Raw genomic sequence first — 22,800 nt, 5'->3', positions numbered from 1 at the left:
ATTTGTATGCCATGCATCTAGATCGTAAAGATTTTCAGAAAGTCGTGTTCACATAATGGTGCATAGAAAGCCTGCTAAGCCACTGTGTATGTGCACCCCTGTTGCTGTGTCCTGCTTGGCACAGTTCCTGACCCAGAGCCGAGCACAGTGCTGTGGGACCCCGATCGTTCCCAGCGCTGGAATGCAACTCTCAGGGGCATCCAATCGCTAAATTGTCAGCGTGCTCCCTGGCACGTTCTTGGCCCACGCAGCCTCGCGCTCTGCTGAACATTTCCTGGTCACACTCCATGAATTAGCGTGGAACAGATGACTGACGTGGGGCCAGGAAAGCGATCCTGACAGTATTCAGTTTACTTGGCATCACTGACATGTTGCTCTGTGTTACTCATGGGAGATGTAATGCTTCAAAGTGATGGGCTTGGCTTCTGTGGAAGTCTGGCTGAAGTATTTTTGCAATTTATATTGTTAAGCTGCAGAGGGGTGGTAAGAAGGAGGAAAGTGGTGTTTCTGTTTGCGAACTGACAGACAAGTTTTAGGGCTTTTTTAGAAGGGAACATTAATTTTTGTTGTTGTGAGTCTTCATGTGGCTGTGTTTGAGAACGGGAGCTGAGATAGCAGTGCTAGAAAATGTTTTGGGACATCAGGCAGATTTCCCCCAAAGAAAGATGCTTACAGGACCATAGGTTGAAAGAATTCAATACAAGAGAGCATTAGTAGCATACTCTTCCCTAAAAGTATTCTTATATTGTCTAGATATAATTTTAAGGAGTAAATATTTTCACTCTGAAATAAATAATAAAGGAGACAATCTGAGTGTGGAGGTAGGTGTGCTAGTTTTTTATTTGAAAAGCTGAATGCATAACATTTAGGTTTGAATCATTGCTGTCATGGTTCAAACTGAGCCACACAGCTCATCCACTCCCTCCCCCCCCCCCCCCTTTTCTTTTTTTTCCCTCCCTCTTTCTTTCCTTCCCCTACCCCACTCCCGGAGGGATGGGGAGGAGAATTGAGAGAATGTAACTCCCACGGGTTGAGATAAGAGCAACCCAGTAACTAAGGTATAACACAGATCACTGCTGCTACCACCAATGAAGGGAAGAGAATATGATACCACTGCCGAACGAGTTTGACACCCCGAAGAGAGCCCTTGCCCTTCCGGGTAATTCCCAGTTACCTCCCTGGGCATGAGGTGCTGTGGTATGGAATACCTTTTCGGCTAGCTTGGGTCAGGTGTCCTGTCTCTGCTTCCTTCCGGCCTCCCCTTGTCCCTGGCAGAGCATGAGACTCACAAAGTCCTTAGTCAGGGTAAACATTACTTAGCAACAACAAAACCATCGGTGTTATCAGCTCTCTGCCCAGGCTGGAAGTCAAAACACAGTGCTGCACCAGATACTAAGAAGGAGAAAAACTGACTGCTGCTGCTGAACCCAGGACAATTACACAAAAGTCCTTAAAGTACCCTGAAATCCCATGCCATCATCATAGGTGCTTGCATTATTTTTATTGGTTGTTTCATTTATTGTTTAGAGATTAGGGAGGGTAAAAATAACAGCAACTGGGTGGACTCCCTTGGTCTGCTGTTTTAACCTTTTGGTACCACTCGGCTGGTCAGTGGAAGTCAGGCTTGCTGAGCCCTGAAGCATCGCTTGCAGCTAGGGTGCAGTCAGTTTGTAAGAGCAGAATGGGGAACAAAAAGGTGAGAGAGAAATGACTGGACAGGGAACAGCTGGTTTGGTTTTTTTTGAGTAAAAAGTCATGTGGTGGTATGGTTGAGCAAGGACTAGTCGGGGAAAAAAGGGACAATAAACCTCAGCATAATGATTAACCACGCATTATTTCAGCAACACAAACGTCTTTGAAGATCTCAATCATAATAGCCTGCTTGAGCTACCCTTACTCATTTTTCAGTGTAACACAGTCCTTACTCCTGCCATGCACTCTCCGAGGAGATGTTTCCCAGTGCTCTGGTTGCTGTTACACTTTTGCTCTGAGCTCTTCTCCTATCCCCTTGAAATGTAGTCAGTTCTCGTAAGCTGGACACATGTGCTCTACCATGGGAGGATGACATTTGAAGCCTGAGAAATGGTGCTTCTGTTTAGCACGGAATATACTTTTTTCTCCATACAGTTGTATGGCAGTGGTGACTGATGGGTTTAAGTTTTTGTTTGGATTTATTTTGGTCACCTACTGAAACCTGAATTGGCTTTGAAAGAACTGATGTCTGTCTTATTCTTCCCTGACTCATTGCTCTTCAGTTAGTTATTTCCACTTCTCAGGGATTTAGAACTTCGGGCCTGTCTCTGATCTCAAACAACTTCCGAAATAGTTGCATCTACTCCAAAATTGCCAACACTTGCAAACTTCATCAGGTTATTTTTTTCTTCTATCAATTTTGTCTTAAAATATTTAATGCCTTGTGGCAGATTTTTGCCCAATTCTACCTGATACAACCTTTCAGTTCAGTAAGTAGTCTTCGCTTATCCTCTTTTCCCCTCTCATTTTCTTTACAAACTTGGTTTACGGAGATTTGCTTTAAACAGTATTTCTCTAGTTTATGTAAATTACTTGTATCAAACCCCTCAGATTAATATATGCAGTATATTTCTGTGGAATACTATCCTGTTATAAAAGGAAAGTAAGACAGTTTGACAGGATTTCTTCTTCAGACAGTGGTTATGACCTAACAACTTTTCATCTTCTGTGTACAAGAAATATCTCATGAAGTAAAATTCTGTTAGTTTAGAGAACAAGAAAGTTGTGTTCGTTATTTTGAGCATAATTTGTGATCTGATTCACTTTTTATTTTGGGGGATTTTATGTTGAAAAATTAATGAAAAAACTTCAATATAACACTTAGAAGTTTTCCTTCCTTTGAAGAAAGAGCTCCCCTTTAAATGAATGTACCAAAATCATATCCTACATTTTAGTAAGATTAACATTGTTCTTTCTCCAAGTTTAATTTAATTGTAGTACTAGCTTTAAACAAAACGTAGACTTAATCTTCATAAAAAGATTATTGTTGACATCATAGCTTTCTATGACACATTTTACTTACAGATATGAAATGCGTTGGGCTCTAGAGAAAATTTGGGTGCTATGTTTTATTATGTCTCTTTTTTTTAGTACTTTTATGCAGAATAAAAATGAATGGATAGAGTGTCAAACATGAGATATTATTTAGTCTTGACAACTTCATATGAGAAAAGCAATAGTAAAAGAGTTGGTATAAGCTATCACTACATGCAGTGATAGTAAAATAAGTTATTTTGATCGGTGTTGCTAATCCCTAGTTATCCTAGTAGGTTACTGCAGAGTGGATTTGACACATCAAAAGGGTGCTCATTTTGATGCTGACTCAGAGGCCTGGCTCCTCCATGGCATTCATCCAAGTTATGTACTTATTTGTCAGCTTCAGTTCGCTGTAAGGAATAGGCATGCTTTTCATAAGGGCAAATGTATGGTCTTTTACATCTAAAAAGACATTCTGCATATACCTACTTTGGGTAAAGATTTACTTGTAATTGTGAAACTTTGAAAGCAAACAACCAACAAACAGAAAAACAACAAAAAACAAACAATTTGAGAAGTCTCATGCTGTTTAGGAGCTAATTATTGCTAGTTGTAATGGTATTTTGAGGCTTTTAAAAAATACTCTGGTTTGCAGTTTTGGTTATGTTAATAAAAAATAAAATGCTTCCTTGAAGTACAGTAAGCTTCCAGTAAACACAAAAAGCTCCCAATAAAATGGAATGTCATGTCCAGTGATGCTTACAGAGGGATCTGCTGTACAGCTGTCTCAGTGGAGGCTGAGACATCCAGTGCTTGTTTAGAAAATCTCGTCACCTGAGATTCAGTATCTCATAGGCAGCATCTCTTTCTCACCAGGGACATTTGTGTTTCCTGTGTTATAAGTGAGTATTTCTTGTGAGTGATAAGCAAAATATAACACTGTTTAGCTATAATTAAGGAAGGTGCTTTTGTAAATAACAAATTCAACCTATGACAATTTGTTGTTTTAAATCTGGAAATACCAGGTTCAGGTGGTAGTTGAGTTAGGGGGCTGTTCTGCATGCCTACAGGCAGTTTAGCTGCACATTTAAATAAGGGATAGCAGTTTTATTGCCATTACTCATCAAATATTTTGGTGGAGTGTAATGCAAACACATGTCTAATCCTTTCCTTACAATGAACGGTAGGCCACATCCTAAACCACTTATGTAGAGAAGTTTTTCTCAAGCCATTATTCCAGAGCTGAATAAGCCCTGGTGGGCTGATTCAAGAGGAATGATGCTTAAGTGTGCTTTTTGAAAAAGACTTCAGGCAACTATACCCCTCATTATATACAACCTTGGACAGTGGGGTTGTATGGGGTTAGTATGCAGCTGACTTTTTGTCTGCTTTTCTGTATTTTGTTTGATTAAGTACCAAATTCCAGAGAAACTAATTAGCTGTTAAAATGCAGTGCGTATTTATGTTTTAATTAGGATGGGTTTTGGTGTAAAGATTGAAATTATTACATGTTTATGTCCCACTTTTTGAAAGCAGTTGGTAAGTGTGTGTTCTAGGAAGGACAGCGCACTGTGTGATCACAGTCTTTCAGATTGTAGTTACTTTCTGTTTGCTTCGCTTTTGTTTGCTTTCCAGAGACTAAGGTCCCTGCTCTCAGTGCACCACCTCACTTGATAAATCAGTTTCCTTCTTGGAGAAGCTGTCATTAAGCTATAGATCTAACAGGAAACTGATGATGGGAAAACCATATAAAAATCCTAAGAGAAAGTAAAATTAAATAGGAAAATAAATAGCTGTGGGCAGCTGGATTTACAGGTTTTAAAAGTAGGACAACATAAAGCACTTAAGCCTCAAACCAAAAGAGTGGAGTAACTTAAAAGTCTTGAAAGCTGTCTCTTTTTTTTTTTTTTTTCCCCTGAGCTTTTTCACTGATCCAAATTTTTTCTGTATCTGTTTATTTAAAATCATTTTTATTTACTGTATTATTTACAATCAGCTTTTAAAATGTGGAGAAATTTCAATTTAGTGAAACACAATTCAACATCCCATTACAAGTTGCATCATTATGGAAGAGAGCATCCTTCATGACCACATGTTCAGCTTAGATACAGCCTACAACATTGACTGCTGAGGATAGATTTAGTCAATCCGCTGCTTAAACTTGTTAGACAGTGTTTGAATTGGTTTTGCCTTCTCTTTTGAGCAAAAGCTGTGGCTTAAGCATGTAATCTTATCATCATTGTTGCAAAATACTTGTGCTTAGTTCATTTTTTTGTATGAAAAAATACACAGATGTTTTAATAACATGATTCTTATTTCTTTATTCATTATTTTTACAGAGACCTAAGATTTAATAGGATTAAAGAAATCCAGCCTGGAGAGTTTAGACGCCTTAAAAACCTGAATACACTGTAAGTTCTTTTTCAACCCTAAGGCCCTTCTCCCCTTTTGATTTAATATGATTATTTTGATAATGTGCCAAATTTGCTCACTTATCACAGGTAAGTAGTTTTACAAATTTCGTCTGTGTTACTTACAGAGCTGACAGAAGTAGGGTTTAGGGCCCAAATACTTGGAAGCAAAACCAGGTATATGCATATTAAAATAAAAAAGGAAATTATTTACATCCTAATATTTTATTAACATACTTTATTTGGAGGTATGAAAAATATAGACCTTTACTATGTATTTTTTTTCCAAATTTTGCTAACTTTGGAATATCTCATGATAAATCATGGATTTACAACAAAGCTGTTCAGAGGCTCAGATACGCAAATGTGTTGCGGTTACAATATATTTGACAAAATCAAATGTTTTGAAGTTTCGTATTCTCATGTGTTCATCAGAACTGGCAGAAGTTGGAAGGTTTTGTTCCTGCTCAGCTGCCTTTTATCAAGGTCTTTGTTATCATTTGTGAAGGAAAGACCATATTTTCTGAAAGACTTTTTACAAGCCGTATTTTAGTTTTAACCTAGTATCTCTTTGTCATTCCTTCAAACATCACTTTTAAAACAAATGCGTGCATGTTTCTCTTATCTAATATGCGAACAGGTATGAAGAAGAATTAAGATGGACTTTGCAAATTTTACTTTCCTAGAACACAAGTAGCGTGTGAACTGAAATACAGTAGTGATATCAGTGAGCTTTGGATCATCATTATCTATTTATCCTGCAAGCACATAACAATAAATGTACCGAGACTTCTCGTACTCTATATTCACACAGAAGAAATGGTAGGACTTTCCCTCCCTAGTATATTGTCCAAATCTGTGCTGCTGAGACATTTTTACTAGCTTTCCCTACTTCAGTCACCTTTGATCATACCTCTGTTTGTAATTGATACCCAGTTTTGAATTTTTCTGTGTGCTATCCAGCCTCAAGTTTTAACTGTCCAAATCACTCAGATGAGAGCCGTAAGCCCCAATAAAGACAGGTTTCATTAAGTTTGGATTCCCTTTTCTTTATAAAACTAGTGCATGACTGATGAGTACAAATCTATGCATATAGATAATTGTGTTCCTGTGTGATGTAAAGGGCCCAGTACACAGAATGTAGCTAAGAAACATCTAAGAAAAGTCACTTTAATGCACCTGCTAATACAAGTCTTTGTTAATAACATTTTTATCAATTTCAAAACAATTTATAAACTCGAGACCAAGGGTTTTTTTTCCCTTTCATCTTCATTTCAGATACTTGCAAAAAGCCACATTATTTCAGCTTTTAGATTTTTTTCTTTTTTTATTGTCTGATTTTTCCAGCATTTTCTCCTGCAAGGTAGTAAGTGAGCAGCTATGAAAGCATGTCACTTTTTTCCTTCTAACTGTTACTGTTAGGGAGGAAAACATTTTGTTTTGGATATTTTTTAAGTATTCTTTTTACTGCTACCATACTTTTATTACTCTTAATTTTATTATTATTATTACTATTACATTTCCCCCCCCCACCCTGTTTCTATATGTTAAAATAAATGTCTGTTTATTTCTTTCTATAGACTTCTAAACAACAATCAAATAAAAAGAATACCTAGTGGGGCTTTCGAAGACCTTGAAAATCTGAAATATCTGTAAGTTAAATCAATGTCACTTTTTGCATCAGTGTGGAAAGTATTTTTATCTGAGATTGTACTTTAATCTGACTCACTGTATCAGGAGATAAACCACTTTGAAAATCTGTTAAACTGATTTATGGTGGAGGGGCAACTGCGAATCTTTGTTCCTATAAGTGTGTGCTGTCAGATTTCTAATATAAGACTGTGGTATCTGTAGGCAGTAGATTTACTAGTTGCTGTTTCCTAGGACTTACTAATTGCTCTTTACTGTGTGCAACTTAAAAGAGAATTTAAAAAGGAAGATGCTGAAGGTTTAGGACGTCACGTCTTTAAGGGTTCACTGAAACCTTCATACAGGTACTTAAGTTTGTGTTTTGAAAAGTGGTTTAATAGTAGCTAGTCCTAGATTTGTATCTGCAGAAGCATGTAGATTACATGAGTATTTAACTACTCCTAAATTGTCCACCGAATGCAGTGTAAGTTTGCAAGATAAAAATTAAGTCAAACACAAAATAGAAAATTGCCTTCATTATTTGTCTTCAGGTACCCTGTTGTCTTGAGTTCAGCCTCTATATTTTAAGATTAACTCCTCCCATTTTTAGCAAACATATTGAGTATATTAAGTAACTAAATAAACAAAAGGCATTAAAAATTTATCTCTATAAAAGACTAAAGCTGAATAGTGAGTTTTCATAGGGTTTTAGCTGTAGTCTCTAGAGTGCACCTTATATAGTGTCATGCAGAAAAGTTTCACTCTGTTCTCTTGGAGTATTGATCAGTGCTTGAATGCTGTACAGATAAAAAGGGTCACTTTGAGATTTCATTGTTTCGGAAAGAATTCAGAAATTGAATTTTCCACCTACATTTTAAGAATGCAGCCTGGTTCACTGTAAGGAAGTGAGAGGAGGAAAATAAAAATCACATAAATCTGTGCATACACATCACCTCCTTTTCCATGCTGTTCGATTACATTTCGTGGTCTCATTTTTTATGTGCATTGTTTTTCAGTAATAACATTTTTTTAATCTATATACAATAGGATGAAAAAGAATATTGATCAGACTGTCTGCAATGAATTATTAAAGTCCACAATGTATTTGTTACAAGATGTGTTTCTATGGTGGATCTGGTACCGGAGTGCGTGAGATCTACTAATTCAGGATGGCTAAGCTTCTTTGCATAGTCAGCAACTATGCAAAAATGCCACTTGTTTCTTGTTAACTCTTTGTTTTCATGTGCTTGCTTTTGCCTGGCTGTAGTAAACCCGAGATAAAATTCAGCTATACACTCAAAAAAAATAGTGAAAAGAGATGACTGAACTATGATTTATTTTCATGTACATGTAGTAATATCTATATTGTGAAGAAGACGTTTCCCTTTTCCTCTTGTTCCCTGAAAGATTTTGATATAAAGTTCAATGTGGTAGTGTATTTGACTGCAGAGAGCTCTTTAAAGCCATCCTGTTTTGTTAAAATAAGCTTTAAGATCTTCTTGCTATTTCAGTGGCTGTGAGATAAATGTTTAGCTTTAAAGTGTACAGCTTAAAGTTATAAAAATGCTGGTACACGGCAGATAATCAATACAGAAAGGCGGCTTAAATGTACCAAATAAATTCAATTCAGTTTGAAGATTTCCACTGAGCAAGTATGTGGTAACTGTATTCTATGGAACAAAGGGAACAAAACAGACCTTTTTTTTCCCGACAGGATCAACAGATGTAGAATTTAGGGAGGAGAGATTGCACAGAAGTCAGAAATATTGTTCAGAATTTAATATTATATAGCCAGATTATTTGGAATAATCGAGGTTTTGTATAGCCTGATCCTGTATGGATATCTGTGGATGCCTGATTTATATTGTTGCTTTTCATAAAATGAGATAATTGGTCCTAACTTTACTTGTGTTCTTACAAGAACTCAAGTGCTAAATCGCAGATGGTTCTGAAAATGTATAGTTCACCGAGTAATATTAGAAAACCTGTAATTTCTCAGTGGCTTTGATTTAGGAAAAGATAAGTATATGTAAGTATATAATGTGTAGCTATTAGTAAATATTAATGCATATATATAAAATACCTGTAACATTTATATATCAAATATTTTACATATAACAGATAAAATATATGTAACTATATGTTATAACCTATAGTTCACTGTAACATATAGTTCACTGTAAGGAAATTATATATAATTTTATATAAAATATTTACATATGACCCATAATACAGTATATTTGTTTTTAAAAAAGCTAGTGTCTGAGAGAGATGTCAAGGCCCTTTCCTGTATCTCTATTGAAGATCAGTTTTTTGTGCTTCCAAACAAAACTTTTTCCCAGTAAGTGTCAAAGAAGCCCTAGAATTATCAAATGTTTATTTGTACTATTTCTCTCTTCAAATTGAGCTGAGAATTTTGAGATGTATATGCTTCCAGAATTGTCTGTCTGAAGAACAGAGTAATGATATTTCCCTTTTTTCTGTTCATTACAAATATTAAACACTGTACGAGTTGGTCTTTGTATTATAAAAAATATGTGTGCATGATTTTTGAAGCTTTTTTTAAGGAAAATTTGTTACCATGTTCTTTATGTAATTTGTCTTTGAAATCGTACACTAAAAGTTGTAAAAAAAGAAATGTAATTATTCTTGTTTTGCTATGAAACTAGAGAATACTTTTTTCTGCCTTTCTGCCTGTCTATTTCATATACCTTAATGGTGGCAATATGGTTCCTTACTAAGGATCAAAAAGGTTTTAGCAACTTGGACCCCATCCATAACATAGTTTCCTTCTGAAGTTCAGTGATTCTGTTCGGTTTTCGGGGTCTTGTGTTCCCCCTTCTGGAAAGTATACTGTAAGCACTCCTTCTAAATTAAACTTTAAAAGTTGTCTTCATATGAGCAAAATAACTGGTAACGTGTTTGTAATTTATTGCTCCTGATACAAGATGTGTATATGTACATGATTTGTATGGTACACTGAAAGTATTTAGTTGACTTCCTGTGAGTTATTCGTGTTACTTAGAGGTGGTAGTACAGAGTGGCAAGAAAAAAAATTGAGGTGGCAGTACAGAGTGGTAAGAAAAAAAATTATCTCAACCTTATAATACAGATTAGGCAGATTTGTGAAAACTTGGTAGGATGATTGTTCCTGATCCTGAAAGTCATCATTGTTTTCTCCAAAAGGGAAGATAATTGGGAATTATCTTACTTCTGTTTTAACAAGTAGGATACTAGGAGATTTGGAATCAGCATTGGAAAAAAAAAAGGTTAAATAAAAAAAAAAAAGAAAAAATTTCAGGGAGGAGATGCAAAAAAATACAAACTAACGATTAACGATTAAAAAAGATTTTCCAGATAAATAGGAGGTACTTAGTATTTACAGACATGTAAGCTAGAAGCTAGTGTGAAGACAGTGGAGGAAATAAAAACAGAGAATGGAAATAACTTTGGCAATGATATTGATACATGTTCACTTAGTAAGAAATGGAGAGTTGAGGAATCTGACATGACAACCTTGCGATAATCATAAGATAAATGGAATTAAGACTGTATGAAGTGTATGGGTTCTGGAAGTACTAAAAGAGAACACGCAAGATTTGTTTTGTCTCTGGTGAATGAAGTAAGACAGGTTATAGATTTGCAAAAGTACACAGCTGCTGATCTCAAAATGTGATTAGGTCACGTTTCCTCCTGTGCCTTCTGCTGCTGTTGCTGTAATGGTCATCTTACATTGTCCTTTGAACGTCTCCAGTGACTCCGAATCTCATTTCTTTGCAATTCATGTTGCTAATTCCACCGTCTCCTTTACGTTTCTACATAAGTCTTTCTTTCCTGTATTTATTTAATTGTCAGGTTTAACTCTGCAATGCCTGATACTGCTATTACTTTTTACCTTTTCTCCACTCCAAACAATGTATCTGAATTTTACTTTCCTTAAATTACATGACTTCTAATATGGTCCATTAAAAAATGATAAATATGCTTATTGTGGAAATATCAAACTTTTAAATTAAAAATACTATTTTCTAATTTTCTTATAACTGGTTACCTATTTGTTTGCTCTTTTCCCAAGTATACCCAGTACCTCTGGCCTCTATCAGACTTGCTTGCATTTCTGAAAAAAAGGCTAAATTTTTTAACTCTTCTGAAAACAGTTAGTAGCAAATGCCAGAAACTAACTTAATGTTTTATCGGAATATATCTATCCATTGTCATCTTAATCCACTATTTATTCATTGTAAAATTCTAATGATTCACTTCTTTGAGAGTTTGTAATTAAATTAATTGATAAATTACTTTTTTCCTAATTATAATCTAAACCTGTTTTCTGCTAATGTAACTGGGAGGAATTTTGAGAATGTTTTTAAGCATTTTTGCGGTATTTAAAAAGTTTTACTCGTTAGGCACAGTGGCATGTCTGACGTAAATAGTTTTTGTGAGTGTTGCTTATTTGTATTTTGTATTCAGACATCCCTCTCTTCATTAGGCAGATATTTTTATATGTCTCTTTATAAATGAAAGCCTGGTTAACATATCAGTCATAGGACACATTCTTTTTGTAGCCTTTGGGTCGCTGGGGTTTCTCTGTGAAAGGGTGACATGGTGGTCTGAGGTCTTGACAGTCCTGCAGCTGAGCATTTTCTGATGAGAATAGAAGAAGGTGTAGTTTAAAGCTGAATCGCAAATAAAGTCTCACTGCAGTGGCTTGGTAAGAGCTCCATAAACGGACACAAAAGGCTGCTGCTCCCTTCCCTGCCATATGGTGGTAAAAGTCTGACAAGCTTACAAAGTCATTATCCCAGTCTTCCTCTAAGCCACCTGTGTTTTTCTCTCTGCCTTACTTTGTCTGCAGAAAGTAAATAAAAGTTACATGAGTGATTCTGGTAAAATGTTTTTTTAAAAAAACTTGGATTAAATAATTATGTTTTTTTAATAAAACTATTCAAATGGCCTCAAGAGACACTTAACTGAAGTTGGTTGTTAAAACCATCTTAGCCTGCTCTGGTTCTTTGGTCTGTTCAGACATTTAGTACTCGGAAAAATAAAAGGAATTTCCACACTGCCAAGTGGAGTGTATTAATAAAGGTAAACAATACTTTAGCTGTTCCGTCCTTAAAATTTTCTAAAGAGTGGGTAGAAATGGTACATTTTAAAATCCTCTTAGGAAAAAAAAATATTCCTTATTATTCTGTTATTGGGGGACCTCTGCTTTTTGTTCAGATGCATATCTATGTTAAGTATATTAATATGCTGGAATCTCAGCAAGCAGTGCATTGGATAACTAAATTCAGATTTAAGGGAAGGATACTACTCCATATTGTCCCCCAGAGTTGCCATGAGCTGAACATCAGATACCTACAACTTTTTTCCTTGTTAGGACCTATTATGAAATGTTGCCTGTTGTCAGATGAGTATAGAAACTGCCACCAACACCAGCAGAGCCAGTATTTTATTTGTTGCATCAAAAGAAGTTTGCAATATTTCCAGTAAGTTACTGAAAACTGTAATAATAGAAAAGCCAAAACCACTACTAATAAAATGCCTGCTAATCAAGTTGTGGTCCAAAGTCTCTTCATCCCTTTTCATAGAAATCCATGCCTTATTAACTGAGCTTCAAATCATTTGTCAAGTAATTGTGAGAAAGTTCTTAACTGCAAACCTGCTCCTAATCTAACACAAAAAAAGAGTGACTGACACTGAACCCCAAACTATTTCCATTTGCTGCCTCCATGAAGAAACTGCCATCATCAGCTAAACTATGGGATTTTTATCCAACACCCTCTCACTAAATCTTGCTGTTGTAAGCATGATGAATGTGAGCACATACACTGATCCATCGGGATTTATTCAAATTCTGTAGAAGAGGTATGGAAACGTGTACATACTGGTACTCTGCATATGTTCATTCTGTTTATGTTATAGAGTATCAACAGGGACCTAATGTCCATCTTCTACATAGTGATAAAATAAACCTACAATGCTGTTTTATGGATGTGATACCAATATTCTAACTTGGTTTGGTTTTTTTTGTTTTTGTTTTTAAATATTCAAAATGCGACACAGGCGAAGTTACAGATTTCTCACTTGTTTGTTCTCCAAGTCCAGTAAAAAGGCATTCCATCATAATTTGACTATTTGTACCAGTATTCAGCTGAGCTATTTTAAGGAAACGAGACCAGTGGCATTTCCAGTGTCTTCTGGCAAAGGCACTTCTGATGCAATTTTGTCCTGTTGATCTGAATTTATTTTGACTTTTGGCAAGCCCATCAAGAACCTGAAGGGCAAAGAAACAGTAAGTAGTAACAGTGAGCACTGGGAAGCCCAAGACCATCTGGGTGACAGCCTCAGGGCCTACAAGGCCCCAGTTTTTTGTCTTTCCTGACAAATCTGGGATAAATTCTCAAGGACAAAATATTTTTATGTCTATGTGTCTAGTTTTTGTTTTGTATTTTTTTTCCTAATGTGTAGTTGAAAAGCTGTCTTCATGTGTCAACTTATATTCTTCTTTTCCACCTTCATGTAGCTCTTGTTTGTGTACTAATATTACTGATTATTTCTTGTTTCAGCTATTTGTACAAGAATGAAATCCAGTCAATTGACAGGCAAGCATTTAAAGGACTTGCCTCTCTAGAACAACTGTAAGTGCCTTTTCTCTTCTGTGCTGTCATCTCCATGGTTCCCCTGCAGAAGAAAAGTGCACGCCTTGATCCGTACATCCTGCCTGCATGCTCTGCATGTCTGCACTCCCTGGGTTGTTAGGCAGAGAGCCCCATAATAATTTGCATGTGAAAAAACACAATTGATCTGTGTGTCAAATTCCTAATTTCTATGTTTGTCTTTTATTTGTGATTTGAATTCCCGGTGTCTGTATACATTGATACATAGCTTTGATGAAGAAGTAGCTTTATTGTGGAAAATGTTGAAAACTAATGTATATTGCTTAGAGGGAGATTGCAGTTCCTTTGAGTGCAGCAGTTGCTTTGGTTTATGCAGCGTAACTAGATTGAATTAGTCTGTTGAAGTTTAAGCCAGGTCTGTTGTATTTTGATACAAGAAGAAATTTCTTAAATTAAAAATATTATTGATGTGTTAACTATTGCCATATGCAGATGTTTAAAAGTAAGACAGTTGATTGTTTGTAATATAGATGTTTCAGTAACGTCTTCTAGAAAGATTGATCAAAATTATACTCCTTTTCCTGTATAATGATGAAGAATAGTTTCTGTTGATAAACAATGAAAGATTCAGTACTTATCATGACAAAATCTGATTGTATTGATTCCATTAAGTTTAACTGTATTTTGTTTTATATTCAGAAAGCCTCACTATACATTCATTCTGGTAATGTTTAGAAAAATAGAAAGAGCTATAAATGCATAGCTATTTCACAGTTTGACTGCCAAATGACAGTACTAGACCAGTGAGTTTTGTTGTATATAAATTTTGGGCTGAATGTCTTCTAAACCAATGTAAATTTTGATACTTATGACAGTTAGCAGTGTATTATAAATTTTCTATGACACATACCAGTTTCCTACTTACTATAAACCTATAGTGGATATTAGTGGACACTGTGTATCTGAAATAAAATCACACTTCAGATGGGTGCAAAACCATACAAGCTCATTTTAGAGAGCAGTAGATTCTTTTGAAGGGAGAACTTCTATATAAGTCAACAGTGATAGCTATAAAACATATATATGTGGGTTTTTTTCTTAATGCCTTTCTCTTCCTCTTACTCCTACTCTAGAAATGATTACTGCAGCATATTGACAGCAACTGGTAGGGGTTAATTGCATGCTAATAGCAATTCTTACTTTCTGTGTAGAATTTTAAATCTTGAGGCCCATTTATTGAATTGCTAGTGTTTCCGAAATAACGTTCTTCCCCATGTCACAAGCCTCGTATGCTGCAAGTGGCAACATTTGTCCTTTTTTCTTTTTCTCTATTTCGTGTTGATCTACATTGCATCTGAAAAAAAACCATAAATAATTTTGGAATATTAATGCCTTCTGAATGTACGTTTCTGCTACGTTGCAGTTAAATCTCTGCCTGTGGTGATATCACACTGTATCAAATTCACAGACACCGACATTATTCTGTATGAAACCAAATTTTAAAGAGAGTTTGAGCTCTGACTGTAAAGTAAGGAAACAGAGCCTGGCATAGTCACTACTCAAGTGTCTGACGCTGTGTCATGGCATCAGTTCCTGCAAGCAGTGGCTCTAGGCTGTATAGCTCCTGGGGATGTTACTGCCCTGCTGGGTGAACATGCGAAAGATCATTTCTTTTAGAGCCCTTGTCCTGGGCAGATCTTAAAAAGAAGCCTTGCCAGGTGAGAAAATGGGAGCACAGGAAGCCAGTGCAAACCTGGAAATAAATTTACTGGAAGGTATTAATTGAGTTTTGAAGTTTATGAGAGATTTGTCATTTATGCATCTATAACATAAAAATAGGTTCTGACTCTAGAGGGTCTGTTTTATCATGATAACTTTGGAGAAAGACTCTGTTCGCAGGGCAGAAGTTAGTCTTTGTGGACAAGTTAACCAAATCCTCTAACTTCAGTTTGGGACTGAATCAACTACTCCATTGATGTTTCTGCATTTGAGGCTTCTGTGGATTCAAGTTGCCAGACACATTTTGCTGGATGTGTTGACTCAGCCAAATGCTCTTCTCAGTGCTCAGCAGAGTTCTCAGAAGTTGATGCTGTGGTCCACATCTCAGGGAAAGACTTGATTCGTACTATTTTCTTACACTTCAGTGAAGCAGAATGAAAGCAGAATAGTAGCTTTTTAAAAAAACAAAACAACTGAACAGCAAAGCAATCACTTTCCTGTTTGTTTTGTTTTGTTTTTTTCATTTTTGTGGTTTTGTTTGGTTAGGGTTTTTGTTTGTTTGTTTGTTGTTGGTTTTTATTTAAGAGAAACTGTAAATATAATTTGATTTAGGAAGCCTGTTGCAAGAAAGAAAAACCCCAGTATTTACTGTGGCTGTCAGGATCCTTCTTAAACCTCCGCAGCAGAATTTTTAGCTGCTGATGTAGTAGAAATACCTTTTTATTCAGAAATTTCTGCCAAGGGAATAAGGTCTTTGAATCAGGTCTTGAAACTTGCTTGTGCTAGAGTAAATTCTAAAAAAACCTTGGCAGTTTTAGATGCTTGAGCACATTGAGCCATACGTATTTTGTCACCTAACTCTTCAGTCATGGCAGGGCATGAAGGCCAAAAGTTGGCTGATGAAAAGTAGCTGCTTAGTACCAGTTTAGGCCCTGCTAAATGTGCAAGACATATGTTTGGGTCTGGGAAATGTGACACAAAGCTTCACTACTCTTGCATTTTTTTGGAGCAGCAGCTGGAAGGCAGCCAGGCCACTGAAAAGCAATGAAAGCTGCCTCTATATGCCTGTGCTTAGACAACTGGGTCCCACCTGAAATGTCACAAGTACCTGACTTGGGAGGTCACGAGTTTGCTGGATCCCAAGATCAAGCTCCAAGTGCAATCTATTTCCAGATGTGTGTATGTTCTGTTTCTTCCAAATATCTACTATATTTTTTGAGATCTCAGCTTAGGAGCTGTATGTGCCAGGGACAAAAAGTATTCTCTGCTGTCCTTAACTAGTGGGATTCCCAATAATAATGGAATTACTTAAATGTTAACTAATCTTAGTAATTATGCATTTTCTTTTAACTTTCATGTTAACATGCTAATTTTGCTCCAAAAACTTACTAGAGTTATGTAGTTGTGTACACATGTACGCAAACCAGTGTAGTTATGTACTACATAACCAGAGTTACGTAGTTTTGTACACATGTACATATTCTGGGGGAAATGAGTAGATTAGATTATTTTATATATAGTGATGAAGCTTGTTCTATTACTTTCATTTCCCACAATCCAGTTTCCAGTGGCTTTGAAATGTTGCTAAGAATTTTTTAAGGTATTGTATTGCAAAGTGTTCTGGATTTTTGCATAATTCTGTATGGCAGTTATGCATATTTAACACAGCAGATCCTGATGAAAATCTCATTGCTGCTAAAAGCATCTGTGGTAGAGAATGAAACAGAATTAAGTAATAAACAAACAAGCAAACTCAAAAGGTATGAAAGGGGCCTTGAGAAGTACATCCGTATTATTCTAAAATAAGTTCAGCTAGGGACAACAAATTTAGATGACTGGAATCAGATCTTTATCTAGCCGTAGTTTTAAAAGTCTTTAAAGAGAGGATTCCATAATCTTCTTAAGAATCCGCTTGCGATATTTTATATTACTACTGTAAAATCTTATTTAAATCTCTTTCCTTGTGGTTCAAGCTTGTTACTTCTTGTCGTACCCCTGGACAAGGAAAACTCTGTGATAAATGTGGGAAAAATATGTTTGTTATTCTCTTTCGAATAATCAAAATGTCAAACATGCTATTTAAATATCCAGAACACAGATGATACTCAACTAGTGGGTTTTAAGTACTTCCCCAAAGATGTGGAGATACTATTAGAAATGAACAATTGGCATATATGATAAAAATAATCCTCTATAGAAATACTATGCTACAGAAAATCTAATCCTAAATTTAGTGCTGTGAAAAATGCCAATGGGACTGAATTTTATTGTCAATGTTCATACTCTGAGATTAATAACAAAATCTGCTTATTTGACCAATGCTTTATCTTCCTTTAGGTGTGTTTAGTTTGGACTTTTTTTTTCCCTTTAAATATTACCTTTCCTTGTGTTTCATCCTTGATAGTGAATTCAGAATTAAAAAAAGGAAGACACAGGGGTATTTAATATCAGTCTTGCATGATTTTCTTTATGTTTCCACTATGAAAGTCTTTTTAATATCAAATTCAATACATCCTCCTGCTATTAAGAGCGTTTTATACTCTGAACTTAAAAGATGTCTATAAAGGCATGTCACTGTGATATTATTTCCTGAATATGATTACTTTAAAGTGAATTTCCAGTCCAAGAAATTCTCTATTAATTAAAGTATTAAAAATCCTTTAAAAAGAAAATAATGTGAAACATAGAAGAAAAGAATGTAAGTGATAGACCTAAGTGATAAAAAGTGATTAACGTGTAGGACATAAAGCCAAGGATTTTAAATTCTTTTTATTGTAGGCTTTTTTTTTTTTTTTTTCAGAATTGTACTTGTTGCTAATTACTTTGTCCACGCAAGTACACCTTGTTCTGTTCACGTATTGCCTGGCAAGTTGCTCAGGACTTTTTTCAGGTCATAATGTAAAAAAGACCTGCAAAACCCAACTGTCTTGTCGTACGAAGCAGTTGAGAGTATTTTCCAGTTGGACTTTATGATTTGATTTCTTGAGCTACCCTAGGCAGCATGAAATCTGATGACATAAAGCTGTTACGATATACTTCAGTGCCTGAATTATTGTAGTTGTATCTGTGATGATATGAAGTCATAAACAAGGCAGGGTTTTTAACAGAAGTATTGTTTTAATTGCACTGATTCATTTGCTTAGAAAAACAAGATGAGTTTTCAGGCAAATACGTTCTTTAAATTCTGTAATTATAGTAACCTGGAATACTAAACAGCAGTTAGCTGCTGCTTTGAGTTTAATGATGTATACATCACTAAAACTCCAAGAGAGGCGTCCTTTCTTTTTCTTTCTTTGCTAATGTCACCTCTGATCCTTGCACTTGAAGAAGGGGATGTGTGCCTCAGTGTGCCGGCTTTTACCAGCGTTACTTAATGGAATCATAGAATGGTTTGGATTGGAAAGGATGTTAAAGATCATACAGTTCCAGGTCCCCTGCCATGGGCTAGACCAGGTTGCTCAAAGCTGTGTCCAACCTGGCCTTGAATGCTACCAGGGATGGGCAGCCACAGCTTCTTCAGGCAGCCTGAACCAGTGTCTGATTTGTTGTTCCTGCAAGAAGTATTATTTGTACCTACAAATCTTTCCTTGTCAATGACAAAGAAGTACAAGAGACTAATTTTTTGAGAAGATAAGCAGATACTTTTGCAAGGTGCTCATGAATCATAAAAATGCAAGTAGAATTAGCAAAGTTAAAAAGGAAAAAAATCCCTGTTGTCTGCACCAGAAGTAATGTATGTAATATTCTCCAAAATCAAAGTAACAAACCCTATAGTTGTGCCTTTTTTTTCCTCTTCACCCTCTTTCATTTTACCTTGCCCTGCCTCTTCCCACCTACTGCTGATGAGGGAGAGGTGGGCGAGCAGAACCCTGGCTCCCGGCGAGCTGTGCCCGCCTCATGTCCAGTTCCTGCTCACAGGGCAGATATCAGTCCTGTCGTGCTAGTCCTTTTTCAGAGCTGGACCTGACTGAAGTCTCTCATCTCTCTGCTGGTGATTCAGTTGAACCTTGCAGGAAGTATGTGACTTTGAGATGTTTTTCTTTTTAGTTTGGATGAAATTGGCCTGTATTTTCAAAAGGGAGCTGAAGACTGGCCGACATAGCATGACTATGCGCTTCTTGTTTCCTTGTGCAAACAGGATCATACTCTATGCTCACTACAATATGTGGCCATGCGTTGCACTGGCAGTAAGCAGACTTGACACTCTGATGTGCCTGATCACATCCGTGCTGATTTATTGGCTTTTCTGTGGTTCCCCATTCATTGCTCCCTGGCATCGTTTGCTGGCTCACGCTCAGGCCATGCTGCTGCTGGCGGGGGATCTGGGGGACTGCCAGGCACGTGCCTGACTTCCCCGCTGCACGCGCCTTCCAGGGCTTGCTGCACCGACTCTCCGCTGTAATTGCTGCTTGCTCCCGCTTTCCCCTCTCTGCAGTGACCATTCAGCTGAGGGCAGGGAGCAGAGCACGTGCAACGTTTCAGCACAAGCAAGTTCCCATGTGCTTTTACTTTTTGTGCTGAAGGACTGATTTTTCAAGAGATTTTGGAGTCAGAGATTTTCTGCTTGATTTTAAATTGTGGGATTTTTTTTCAGTTATTCCTATATGTGCGCATTCTTCAGATGTTCCTGAGTTTGTCAGAGGTCACACAGCAAACTTTGAGAGGTTTGGATACATTTGGGTATATAATCAGGATCCAAAGTCTATAAATCATTTTCATAGTTCCTTGTGCAAGTCACGTCAATTACTTCCTGTTTTCTCATCTGCAAGTTTATAGAGTACCTCCACAACATAAACTGGAAGTGTGGAAAGATCCTGCCTCTGCAGTCCATTTTCACAGCAGTTACAAATTGCTAATCTGATTAATTATATTGTTATGTTAGACTTTTTTCTGTTATCGTACAAGATTAATAGATGTGTAATATTTGTTGCTGTGTAATATTAATAGCTTACATTCGCATCAACAGAGTATCAAACTACACAGCTGTGGTGGTTAATTGTACACCAGTTGCTGGGAAGCTCTTTGTCTAAAAGCGACTCAGTCAAACTTGGGCTTATATTATGAATTTGTTTGGCTTTTGAGAGCATTCATAGCTTTAAATAGCAGTGTTCTTAGATGAGAGCAGTATCTTTCGAAATTTTCACTCAATGTGATAGCAGTGAAAACAATTGCCCACTGAAAATGTGATCCTGTTGGAAGCTAAATATTTCCTAAACAACCTGCAATATCTTCCTGTAAAATAGAATAATTATTTTTTCTGTATGTATTCAAGTATGCATACTAAAAAAAGTTGATTTGGCAGAAAAGTTCTAAGCTGTATCTCCAAAGTAATGCGTTTTTTAAAAAAATTCTTTTGCACATACATGTACAGACACACTCACTATATAGTAGTATGCAAACCCTTCTTGTTTGTCGTGTCTTGTATTTCTCAGATTCAAGTAGAGGATTCAGACAATAGAAGTTAAGCCGCTACATGACTGTTACCATTTACATGTGTAAACAGTGTGGAAACTATAGCAAATGCATTATAATATTTCAGCTTCATGAAGAAAACTGTTTCAGTGTTTTTCCTTTTGTTTAACATATTTTCAGGTATCTGCACTTTAATCAAATAGAAACGTTGGAACCCGAATCCTTTACCCATCTTCCAAAACTTGAAAGGCTGTAAGTTTATTTTTCTTGGGCTATGATTCAGAAGTCAGCTTTCTTCTTTGTGTGAATTAAATCAAATATTTGAAACCGGAAATGATATTTTTTTCATTCTCATAGATTATTTTTAGTCTAAATTTTTTATTGTTACTACTGCACAGTCTTTGCCAAGAACACTTCTGTCAGGCTGACCTTAAAGGCATACAGACATGAATATTGCTTGTGGTATATTTTCTATTGCAAAATGATTTCCCAAAGAGCTGTGATCAATGTTTCACCTAAAATAAACGTTAGTAATGAAGAAGTAGAAGATTTATAGTATGAGTTTGCTTTCTTTCTTTTTTTTTCTTCTTTGAGTTTGTCATTTGAATGCTTGTGAACTCTCTTCCTTTCAGTTACTTTGTCTTTTTATGGCCTCTTTTTCCCCAAATGGACACACCAAATACACATTGGAGGCCACTTAAGAAATAGCAGCCGATGAATTGCTGAAAAATTTTCAAATTTTTTATTTTGTAAAATTACTTTTCTTTAACAGAAATTTCAGAAGAATGTAAATGAAGTGAGTGCATCTCAAATTCTGAATTATTACATGCATATTTCTGTGCTTTTTAACAGATTTTTGCATAACAACAGAATAGCTCATTTGATTCCTGGAACATTTAGTCAATTAGAATCTATGAAGAGACTGTAAGTAAATTGAATTATTATTAACTAAAGAAAGATTAAATAATATAATTACACCATATCTCATCTTGCAATATATATATATTCCTTGCAAATGTCTTTTCATTGTGCAATTATTTTAAATATTAAATAGTTTTTCCTAACCTGTGCTTGAGTTGTTTTACATACATGGATTAAGACCATTGGTTCCTAACCTGCTTTCTCTAGTGACTGATTAAATCCTTTTGTTTCCTGTCTTGGAATTACTTGTACTGATAGTCTTGTTTTATAGATGAACTAATATAGATAGATCCTTCTTTAAATTTTTTTGATTGGTTGGGGCTTTTTTGTTTTTTGGCTTTTTTCTCCCCTTGTCTAATTCTCATTGGGTAATCCTTCTATTATGTCTTTCAATGTTTGATTATTTTGGTATTTTCTTTTTTAATTGCTATACTTGTCCATATCTGATGATAAAAAACATAGTTATGAAATGGTGCTCGATGGTTGAAGAAGAATATAAGTGTTACTTTCAAAAGCAACTCCAGAAGCCATTTCTTCTTGGGCTGATGCCAACCTTATGAAGTTCAACCATGCCAAGTGCAAGGTCCTACACTTGGGTCGAAGCAATCCCAGGCACAGCTACAGGTTGGGCAGAGAAGAGATTCAGAGCAGCCCTGCAGAGAAGGACTTGGGGGTGTTGGTTGATGAGAAAATGAACATGAGCCGGCTTCAGTGTGCGCTCGCAGCCCAGAAAGCCAACCGTATCCTGGGCTGCATCGAAAGGAACGTGACCAGCAGGTCAAAGGAGGTGATCCTGCCCCTCTGCTCTGCTCTTGTGAGACCTCACCTGGAGTATTGTGTGCAGTTCTGGTGTCCTCAACATAAAAAGGACATGGAACTGTTGGAACAAGTCCAAAGGAGGGCCACGAGGATATCAGGGGACTGGAGCACCTCCCGTATGAAGACAGGCTGAGAAAGTTGGGGCTGTTCAGCCTGGAGAAGAGAAGGCTGCGTGGAGACCTAATAGCAGCCTTCCAGTACCTGAAGGGGGCTTATAAGGGTGCTGGGAAGGGACTGTTCATTAGGTACTGTAGTGATAG

The 22,800-nt window shown here is 36.3% G+C and overlaps 1 protein-coding gene across 2 annotated transcripts in view; it reads left to right on the top strand.

Moving 5' to 3' along the window:
- Positions 1-22,800, top strand: part of PXDN (peroxidasin) — a 90,029-nt gene that overhangs the window by 23,820 nt on the left and 43,409 nt on the right. For both annotated transcript variants that reach the window (XM_065681559.1, XM_065681558.1), the window contains exons 2-6: positions 5,349-5,420; positions 7,001-7,072; positions 13,619-13,690; positions 20,981-21,052; positions 21,653-21,724. In XM_065681559.1, the coding sequence (XP_065537631.1) occupies positions 5,349-5,420; positions 7,001-7,072; positions 13,619-13,690; positions 20,981-21,052; positions 21,653-21,724 (360 nt within the window). The remainder of the gene's footprint in view (positions 1-5,348; positions 5,421-7,000; positions 7,073-13,618; positions 13,691-20,980; positions 21,053-21,652; positions 21,725-22,800) is intronic.

Source organism: Lathamus discolor, chromosome 5 (assembly GCF_037157495.1).
Source record: "Lathamus discolor isolate bLatDis1 chromosome 5, bLatDis1.hap1, whole genome shotgun sequence".
NCBI lineage: Eukaryota > Metazoa > Chordata > Aves > Psittaciformes > Psittacidae > Lathamus > Lathamus discolor.
Note: the sequence above shows the minus strand (reverse complement) of the source record. Positions and strands in the feature narration are given on the sequence as shown.